This window comes from Gossypium hirsutum, chromosome D05 (assembly GCF_007990345.1).
Source record: "Gossypium hirsutum isolate 1008001.06 chromosome D05, Gossypium_hirsutum_v2.1, whole genome shotgun sequence".
NCBI classification, from domain to species: Eukaryota; Viridiplantae; Streptophyta; class Magnoliopsida; order Malvales; family Malvaceae; genus Gossypium; species Gossypium hirsutum.
The window spans coordinates 5,813,547-5,825,329 of record NC_053441.1 but is presented as its reverse complement, the minus strand read 5'-3'; the positions used below and the strand labels follow the sequence as shown (position 1 = coordinate 5,825,329).

The 11,783-nt window shown below is 30.6% G+C and overlaps 1 protein-coding gene across 1 annotated transcript; it reads right to left on the bottom strand.

Annotated features, from left to right (window-relative positions):
- Window positions 1–564: 564 nt before the first annotated feature.
- On the bottom strand, window positions 565–954 carry LOC107902784 (cyclin-dependent protein kinase inhibitor SMR9). The gene has a single exon (XM_016828905.1). It carries the CDS (start codon window positions 952–954, stop codon window positions 565–567), a length of 390 nt encoding a protein of 129 aa, XP_016684394.1.
- Window positions 955–11,783: the final 10,829 nt, after the last annotated feature.

Genomic DNA, 11,783 nt, shown 5'->3' with positions numbered 1-11,783 from the left:
TCAAGTCATGATCTCAAGGGAATATTCTTTTAAACAGTATATCTCTCAGGCTCAGCCAGTGCCAGTCATCACAATTTAACCCATTAATCACCGGATATTAATATATTTTTTAGGAATATATCTTCAAGTATTGGTTACCCAAATATTATTTGCTTCCCAGATATTAGTTTACTCATAACAAACTTGCTCTATTGATCTGTAAGTTAATATCATGAACAATAATAAGAAAAGAAAGCACACAAGACAGGAAGAAGTATATATTCTTTCACTTTCTCATTTAACAAACAAAAATCACACTTTCAAACTTCAGATTGCAATCCTAAATTTCAAAAGTCATCAATATCGCTTTTGAAAAAGAAAGTAGGAATTAAAGCTAAATTTGTGATTACTGTACCCTACAAATTTGAAACTCAACTTATTAAAATTAATTAATTAGCACCAAAAATACTAGGCAATGGCTACCACCTTCTTCTTCTTCTTCTTCTTCACTCAAAACAGTAACTTCTCACACTATAACAAAACTCTTGAATTATATTTATATTTATTTATGGAAAGCACTTATCATCAGACTGAAATATCTCTAAATGCAAAGAAGAAGAAGAGCTCTAAATCTGGAGAAGCAAAGAAAGCAATAGGAGGAGTTCTTTGTAAGGAGCAATTTGAGGGAACTGATCTTCGCTTCTTTGGTGCTGGAGGGCATGTATGGATTTCCGGTATTCGATACCTTTGAGCCTTTGGTGTAGAGCATGGACTTGTGGTAGAGACATCATCATCTCCTTCAATATTATGATCCAATGCAAATCCATCATCAATCTTGGAAGCCGAATCGTCCAACGTTGCTGATGTGGACGTTTGAATATTGATGCTCGGCTTTACGAGCTTCTTCCTGTATTTACTTCTTCTGGGCTTGCTTGCGTTTCTTGTTGTTTTGCCTCTTCTGCTGCTGGGTGCCATTGAATGTGTAAAAAAGAACAAAAGAAAAGCCAATCAAATTAGCATGAAACCGCCCAAAGAAAAACCTGTTTGTTGTTAACGTTTTGTAGGAAAGGAAAGGATTGAAAATCTAATTAAAAGAAAGAAGCTAAGTTAAACGAAGATGTAATCAAAATCCTAGAGAGAAAAGATAAATAGATAGAAGACAGATTTTTCAGAGAGCTGTGAAGGTTGGGGTGTTAATATTTGATTTGGAGAAACTTTGGGCAGGGTGTGACCGCTGCCCCAATGAGTACCAAAGAAGGGAAAAAAAAAAGTAATTTTTTTTTCAAATTATTTTTGTGCCAGTTTGGTTTTACTAATAGAGGCGACCATATTTAATTTAAAAAATGAGGGGTACCAACATGATTTTTAATAAAAATCACAAGTTTTTTTTACGTAAAATAAAATAATTAATTATTAATAAATTGTTATAACCATGCTTTACAATAGAAGTGTTCATGGGTTGGGTCAGATCGAGTTCGGATCAAGCCTAAATCGAGCTTATGAATGATATTAACACACTCTATACTTACCCAAACCTGGCCCGACCCGAAATATGAGCATAAATTTTTATTCAAGCCCGTCCTCATTTGTAAATGGCTAGCCCAAGCCCATTTTAGGTTTGCCCATATTATTTTTTAAAATTAATAATTTTGTATTTATTTATTAAAATTTTATTTATAGTCACCTTAACAATTTATAGGTCGCGGATAACTTGGCTTTGGTGGGACAATCTCGCACCTTATGAGGACCTTCACATAAGAAGCAACTGAGTGGCTTTCTCTCGTCCACCTCTTTCACGGTTGCCTCAGGTCTCACCTTATCTCGCTAGGGTTTTGCACGCCTTGTCTCCTCATCCAACGAATGGTCGTTATCGACTCCCCCACCTTTTTCTCTACCACGACTCTTGGGGGACTTCATTCATTCCTTGGGATACTTGACTAGGGACTCTATAACAGCCCGATTTTTTGGGTCTAGTCAGAACAGTAGTTTCGGGACCACAAATTCGACGAGGAAAATTTTATTTTTATGGTCTACAATTTCACGAAATGATTTCGTAAAAATTTCGTTTGAAAATTTCGACGTTTGAGCACTTTATTTATTTAAAAAGTCTAAATTGATATGTGACCCCGAAAATTATTACAGTAAGAGAGTAGGTATTCTTGATATAGTAAAACAAGGAAATTTCGAGGACGAAATTTATTTTAAGGAAGAGAGAAATGTAATACCCCGAAAATTTTTACAGTAAGATATTATCTTTGATATAGTAAGGAAATAAAGTGACAAAAAGGAGAATTTTGAGTTATGACAACATTGGGAAGTATATTATGACATATTAATTAAAGAAAGGATTAAATTGTAAAAGTGAGAAAAAATTTGTTACCCAAGAGTAAATACTCAAAATTTAAGGGGTTAAAGTGTAAATATGAAAAAGCTAAAGGACCAATAGTGTAAATATTTTAAGGGTGCAATAATCTAGAAACTAAGGAAAATGGATGAATTGGGACCAAATTGAATAGATGAAGAATTATGAGGGACTAAATCGTAATTTTACCAAATTAAGTGATGACTCAAGGATGGAATTTTAAAAGATCTAAAGGGAAAAATGGTAAATTAGAAGAAAGAGAAATCTAGAAAATAATGATGATGTTGGAGATATTTTAGATTAAATAAATAAATAATATTAGTTTATTAATATTTTAATTTAATTTTTAAATGACATTTTATCATTTTATTACTATTTTATTTAGTATATATATAAGTGGAAGAAAAGATGAAGAATCATCTTCCTTTCCCATGCATTTCACGTTAGAAGAAAAGAGAAGAAAGAAAGTTTTGCTTTCTTTACAATTTGGTCCTCTCACTAAAAATTCACCATTTTCACTTAGAAATCAAAGAAATTTCCATAGCCACCAAGAGAGAAAATTGATAAGGATATCATGGGGAGCTAGAATACCAAGTTAGATTCAAGAAATAGAGGCTAGAGGAGAGAGAAAATCAAGTTAAAGATTGAAATCAATAGAGCAAGATAAGAATATCAAGATTTCAATATATTTTTTAGCTTGATATTATTGAAAAAGTATGAAATTGATGTTAATGTAGGGTTTTAATATATAAAGTTATATGTTCTTGATATTTTAGTGAAGGAAAACAAGAGGAATTGATAGAAAATATTGTAAAGAACGGAAAGGAGGGTGTTATAAATTTGATTATCAACATCTTGCACTAAAACAATTTTGAATAGCAGCGGTAGGTTAAATTTGAAAAATCACCATAAATCGTATAAATTGAATTAGAGGATGAAAAAATACGAAATTAAATCTTATTGAGTCTAGTTTCTCATAAAAGAAACGGTGTAAACAATGGAATTGTAAATCATGAGTTATAATAAATTTTGTGAGATAAGGTCAGAATGATTTTGGGTTCCCCTGTTCTGACTTTGGAAAATCATAAAAAAAATTGGATAAAATTATTAGGGGCTTAAATTTATATGTTTAAAATATTGAATGAATCTATTTTCAATAGAAATAGACGGTAACATTATCCGAATCCTGTACAAAGAGATAATTAATTTTTAGTGAAGAAGGGTCAAAACTATCAAACAACAGAATATGAATGTATTTAAAGATTAAAATGTACTTATTGGTTAAACCAAAAATTCTAAAAATTTTATAGTAATAATATATGTGAGTCTAGTTTTATATAAAATTAACGGATCTCAATTTAGAGTTACGTAGCTCAAGATATAAATAATTTCGTGATTATGACTCAAGTGGACAGCTTTGAATGAACAAATAAGTAAATAATGAAATTATAGATAATGTTACATATAAGCATGTTATATACATTTAAGGATGTGGAATGGAGAGGAGGAGGAGGAAAACATATGATTATTCAACTAGCATGAGTTTTCATTAAAAATGGCTAATTTGCATGTTTTAGGTTCAGGAACTAAATTGAATAAAAGTAAAATTTTAAGGGTAAATTTGTAAAAATGTCAAAAGTGACCAAATTGCATGAAATGAATTGTTTTATTATTTAAATTAATAAATTGAATGAAATATTAAATTAGATCAAGATTGGGTGGAAATCGAGGAAAATAGAAAATTACCAAAATGTCCCTAAATTTTGGTATTTCTGCAATTTAGCCTGGTAAGTTCGTATGAACTATATTTTGTATAATTTTAATTAAAGTGAATGTTATTTGGTGATGAATATTATATAAATATGCATTTTATTATTGGAATTGAATTATTATTGGTAATATATATAATTATTAGATGCATTGAAATGATTATCGGAAGCTCGATTGGATTGGAAGCTTGTCGGAGATATATCATACTATCCATTGGTTCTATCAATAATTTTGGATGATTTGATTTTGGTTATAATGGCATGAATAAGTTAAATTGGTCAACGTTAGCTCATTAATGTTTTGATTTTGATTGGTTATAAATATGAATGCTTGATGAAATAATGAAATGTTTATAAATTAATTTGTAAACTACGGTAATGCCCTATAACCCTATTCTAGTGATGGATATGGGTTAGGGGTGTTACACACTCCATTACCGGACGTGTCGAACGATTTACAACAATTCTTAAATAAATAACCAATATATTAAAATAATTCATAAAATTTATTAGTTTGTTTACCAAATGACTTCATTTTTTTTATAAAAATTTCGGCAGCATTTCTGCTTATTTTTACATAAAACCCCCTGCAAATTAAAACCATACAATTCCCAAATATCACCAATTCAACCAATTCATTCCACATTCACATTTTCTATTCTAAATACTTCTAATCAAATTCAATCTACACAATATCAATTTAAAATTTAACAATGTACTAATTAGATAAAATAGATAGACTTCTTTCATTAAAATCTATAAACTTTTAATACTAACATTTTTAACCATATTATATATTAAAACATAATAACCTTTATACACAATCTATGTACATGCCACCTTTACCAAAGGAAAAATACATCACCAAGTTTTGCCGAAGCCGGGATTAATCTGGATGCTGAACCGGGATCTTTGACTTCTATCGACCTGCGCACGGAAACAACCGTACGCTGAGTAATTCATACTCAGTGGTATTACCATAATTCAAATTATAACAATAATGTACATGTAATGCATAAATCGTATATACAATTTAAATTCAAATTCCACATTTCAATAATAACAAATCATCAACTAATATCACACATCCACAATTTAAATTTAAACATTTCATGAACCTTAGGTTCATTTCTCAATCTCATTTCACATTTCAATTCACAATTCAACTTTTTCATTTCATTTTAGTAGCTCGTTCGATCAACTCGTTCGGTTTATCATTTCATTAATTACCCTATTAACGAAACTCGGACTTTGGCGGATACACGAATCCAACCAAACACACCAGTATGGCACCCAGTGCCTCATCGGATAGTTCGAAGCAATAATTGACACCCAGTGTCTCATCGGCAGAGCCGAAGAAAGTTGGTACCCAGTACCTCATCGAATCTATCTGAAGAAATATAGTGACACCCAGTGTCTCATCGACTCGAGGTCGAAGTATCCCTGAACTCTTCCAATCCTATGGCATGCCAACTATATCCGACTCAACCCGACTAGTTAATAGGGTATTTAAATCACATATATTCTCAATTCAATTACAATTTCTCACATTTTCAATTCAATCATTTTTCCACCTTTCAATCAATAATTAATCCGCAATTCACATATTTTCACAACTCAATACATTTCCATTCAATTTAATATCGGTCACTATTCGATTTAAATTCACTTCCCACTTTCAATCAACAAACAATTCAAATATTAATTCATATCAACTATTCAAATTAATTCCCACTCATCTTAATAATAATAATAATACTAATAATAATACTAATAATAATACTAATACTTACCTCACATTTCATTTACTAGACACATAAATTAAAATTTAGCATTTAATAATAAATAACTTGAATTATAGTAATACAAACCGTTATTCTCATGTTTTAGTCCTCGATAACTTTCTTCTTTCCTTTTGACGCCGATGCCTCGGGTTCTTTGTTAGCTACGAAAATAATAATAATTTGTAATATTAATTACAGCACTAATTATAATAAATAATTGAATTTCTATTCAATTTCTTCCTAATTGTCAATTTAATCCTAACTAAATTCACTTACTTTCCTAATTCAATTCACACTCTATTTCTATTCAAATTTCATCCAAACTAAAATTTAACTATAAAAATTTCAGCATATTTTGCAAATTTCGAATTTCTCTAAATTTAGTCCCTAAAACATAAAACTTATAGTTTCTTTTACAATTTAATCCCTTTTTCAATTCTAACTTAAAATTCATTCAATTTAATCCCTAATTCATCTCTTTTGTTCAACATAAACTATACTTGAAAACCTATGAACTTACAAAATATCAACTTAATTCCATCAAAACTTTATTTTAAAGCTTTTAAAACATTAGAATTAAGAGAAAAGGGCTAATTTGACTTACCAATTTAAATTTCAAGCTTCAAAAACCCTATTTTCCCCTTTTTCTTCTTTTTCTTGTTTCTCCCCTGTTTCGTCTCTTCTATTCTGTTTCTTTCCTTTCTTTTGCTTTGTTTTTATTTCTTTTTATTTCATTTACTTTATATTATATTAATTAATTATAAGTATTACAAATGTATGTATTTTATTAGTACTCTTGCATTAATTCATCACCATACACTTGTCTCAATCTAACTAATTTATCAAATAAAAATCTCATAATATTCTTATTTAAATTAACAATTATCTTTTACTTAATTTTCAAGTAAATAAATAAATGTAATACACTTGTATTTTATTTTTACCACACACTTGGCAAAATCATAATTCATTATTACCCAAAAATCTTATACTAATTATTTAATTATTAAATATCTTTTAATTTAATAATAACTAATAACTAATAATAAATAATAAATATCTTATACTAATTAATAAGCAAATTAAATCTATAAACTACAAATATATACATACTTTAATTACACATGCATTACTTTATCATGTCTTTATTTTAATTTATTTAATAATAATAGTAATAATATATTTAATATTTTATAATTAATTGTCATAAAAATCTAAGATTTTTATGCACATTTGCCGCCTCATGTAATAAAATAGGCTTAATTACCTATTTGGTCCCTTATGATTTCTTTTAATCTATAATTATGCTTTCACTCTTTATTCAATTTAATCCTTTTTGCTAATTACTCATAATTAAACTAAATTCACCTATCCAAAACCTATTTAAACACACAACTAGCCTCGTAAATATTTCTAATAACTATTTTCGAACTCAATTTACTAAGACGGATGCCCGATATTATACTTTTCCGATGCCCGTGAATTTTGGGTCATTACAGGGTCTCACTCTCGCCCATATTTGATATTTGAAGCATCAACTCAACAAACTCACACACATAGTCGTGCACTGTCCAGCGTTGGGTAAGCCGCCTAAGCTTCGATCGGGCCTCTTCGTTGGCATACCTGGAGTAGAATTGTAGCCTAAACTCCCTCCAGAAGGCCGCCCAAGTATGAATACTCTCGCCCCTATGCCATGTATAGTCACTATTATGATGCCACCAAAGCAAGGCAATGTCAGTTAAGTACATCGAAGTAGGGCTTACCTTAAGAGCATCTTTCTCAATTCTGGTCACACGGAAGTACTGGTCGACACTCCAAAGGAAGTTGTCCACATCTTTGACATCCCTTGTGCCTTTAAACTCCTTTGGCTTCGACACATCTCAATAATTTGACCATATTAGCACACCATCATCCTTGGCTACCTTGATGCTCGAAAGCTCACTATTGAGCTTCTTGATCTTGCCTTGCATCAACTCCACCAACACCTCAAAGGTTTCATTCTTCTGGACAAGCTCACCCAAGGCCTCTCTTATAGCCCCATTAAACTCCTCCATGACTTGTTCATTTAACCTGTCTCGAGACGCAATCATCTCAGACTTAATCTTTTTAAGGGAATATTAGATGTCCTCCACCCTCATAAGGACATCGCTCACAACAAACTGGACCTTAGCCATCCGGGTCTCTACAGTATTCACAAAGTCCATCGACAAAACCTTCTAGCCCTTCACAGTATCTCGATTCTTAACCACGTTGTCCTATTGCTTGCCCGTCTTCTTAATCTTATTAACCATTGTCACTCACCACCGCGATGCTAGAAATGCAAACTTTGATACCACTTGCCATGTGCGAAGACTTTAGCTTTAGTCATGTGCGGCCTTAGACTTGGATTTCTCACCCATAAGCCTAGGTGATACATGCACGGATGGGGTGAAATTTATTAAATTTCATTCACTGAAGCTGCCAATTTTTAAGTTTGAGAAATTAATAGACTTGTGATGACTTTTTGGATGGGATCCAGGCATTTCTGGGTTGAGATGTCTCATGGCGTTCGAAGATCTATCTCTTAACTTCAAAACGCACTTTGAATCACTCGATTTCGAGTTTGGGAGCTCAAGTTATGATCATTTTAGTGAAGACTGTGCGAGCATAATTTTTGGACGGGATTATGATGAGAATTACGAGTTTTGAGCTTTTAATTCAAGTTTAAATCATATTGGGTTCGGGTTTTAAGCTTAATTTTTATTATATATGAGCTCAATATTGTATTTATCAGCTTTTATTATTTTATTATTTTAAATTTTAAATTTTAAATTATTATTAAGTATTTTAAGCTATTTAGGAGTTTTATGTCAACAAAAAAGTTTAGTTTACAACCACTTCTAATATACTTAAAAGGAGACAAGTTGTTTTCATTAATAAAGTTTTTAACTCTGGGAGTTTGTTTCTTTGTGTAAGATTTCTTTTTTGTGATTTTTAGAATAATTTTCTTCTTAATTTTCTTCAATGAGTCGTGGGAATTCATTCTTCACCTTTCAATTTGCCAATGATTATTTCTTGGAAGGTTGATTAGAGCCATTAATTGAGTTTGTTGAGATTTACATCTCAAAGGGTTCAATTGGACATTTATCTTTCTATCCATCTTATCCATCGGTTTATCGTTCGATCTTCCACTTTACTTTAATCTATCTTTTCTCTATTTAGTTATTATTTTGAATATTTATCTTTTATTATTTTTTAATTTTATTATTTTTGTTATTTCCTTTGTTATTTTCTAAATTTATTTGGTTTTTTCCTTTCAGGTCACATCCAAATCTCTTTTTTTTCGAGTTGAACAACTTGAATTCGATCATTCTTCTGCTTCCTTCGCTCCAATTCCGTATCACTAGGTCAGCCTTCGATAATCACTCGAGAGAGGCTTGGCATATTTAACCTAAGCAAGTAAACAAGGGAACTTATATAGCACAAGAGAAGAATGCAAGAGAGAGTTGGGAGAATGTGGAAGTGTCTCTATTACTTAAATAAGTTAGCTTGGATACAAATGAGGGAGGGGAGTCTCTCCTTATATAGGCAAGCCCCAAACAATCTAACAGTTACAATTAATCCTGATTGACTGTTAAGGTCTAATTTTAAACCCTTATCACCTAACTCATTAAATGTTATATAATGTTGGAGTATTCTAGAACTTCCAAAATATTCTACATGTAACACCCCTTGCCCGTATTCGACACCAGAATAGAGTACGAGGCATTATCAGAACACATACACTTGTAAACGTATTTAACCGTGTTATAAAACTTCATCTAAATTAAAACTTTCAAATTATTAACATGATTTTATAATTCTTCATAATATATCCTCAAAATATTATATTCATAATAAATAGGACCTACGAGACCCGATACATATTCATGCAATTCACAAGTCTTAATACTTCAATGCTTCATTTTCATTTCATTCAATTCACAAATTTTTCATGTTCACAATTCAAATCATTAAGTTCAATACTAATACGTATTTATCATTTAACTCAACGTTTATTGATTATACCATTCATTAACACATTTATGAAATTCTCAATTTTTGCAATGAAAATATCACTTTAGCTTATATAACAACATCAATTCAACTCATCATCCTGGTATAAATTCACTACCACTTATCCATTTACTATAATTCTTTTGGGCCAATTTGTCACTTACTATCCTTAATCAAATTAGGGAATGGTTACGGAAAATTGAGTACTTCACTTCCACTTTGCCATAGTATAACTATGGTCTTGCGTATGATCACTTATCACTTTTTGAAGCCATAGTCCTACCATGGTCTTACACGGATCACATTTATCACTTATCACTGATCAGATAAGTGTAGCTAAAGCTACCACTTATCACTTGTCACTGATCAGATAAGTGTAGCTAAAACTACCACTTATCACTTGTCACTGATCGGAAGTGCTCAAATCCGACGTTCCGCTCAATTTGATAATTTATTCAGTTTTCATATTGTTATTTTATTCTCAATTCATTAACAAATATATCTCATCATACATTATATAATTCATGAAATTAACATGTAATCATTAAATTTCAGCCATATGAACTTACTATTTCATTATCTTTCCACACTCGTTTCCTATGCACATCACACAAGATATAAACATATCATTCAACCATAGTCGCAAGCTAGTGTATTTAAACATAACTCTTTTTGGAACTAACCACATGATAAACCATTTCACTAGAGATTACATGATCACAAATAAATATGTTACCATTTCAACCACTACTTGGCCAAAGCCTAAGCATGTACGCCAAATATGTTAGCCAAATACACATATAGCATAAACATTATAAGCATGGATCAACACAACATTTATTCATGTATCACCCTTACCAACATGTGTTAATTCATAAACCATTCATGACAGTACTTCATGCTAAATCATATACCGAATATACCATACACACATTCTATGAAACTTTATCTTCACACATGAGCTTAGACCATGACCAATAATGCACAAATATAAGCATCATTTATATTTCATCGTTTATCAATTATAATCAAGCATATGACCAATTATACACAAATCATTCATATATTTCCTAATTTTCCTCCTCCTCCTCTCCATTCCACATCCTTAATGTGTATAATAGATTTAAACAACATTATCCATACTATCACTATTTTCCTGTATGTAAATTCAAGTTGTCTGTCTGAGTCTGAGTCACTAATTTATTTATATCTCGAGCTACAAAGCTCCAAATTAATATCCATTAATTTTACCTAAAACTAGACTCACATATCTTCTTACCATAAAATTTTCAGAATTTTTTATTTAGCCAATAAGTACAGTTTATTCTTTAAAGTTTCCCCTGTTTCACTGTTCGACAATTCCGACCCCTCTTCACTAAAAATTAATTATCTCTTTTTATAGAATTTGGATGATGTCCCTGTTTATTTTTATTGAAAATAGACTCATTAAGGATTTTAAATATATAAATTATAACCCATAATTATTTTTATACAATTTTTAATGATTTTTCCAAGTCAGAACAGGGGAACCCAAATTTATTCTGACCTTATCTAAAAAAATTCATTATATCTCATGATTTAAAATTCCATTACTTACACTATTTCTTCTATGAGAAACTAGACTCAATAAGCTTAAATTAAATCTTTTTTTTCATCCTCTAATTCAATTTCCATGATCTATGGTGATTTTTCAAATTTAACCTACTGCTGCTGTCCAAAACTGTTTTAGTGCAAGATGTTGATAATCAAATTTATAACACCTTCCTTTCCTTTCTCTACAATATTTTCTATCAATTCCTTTTGTTTCCCTTCACTAACATATCAAGAACATAGAACCTTATATAATAAAACCCT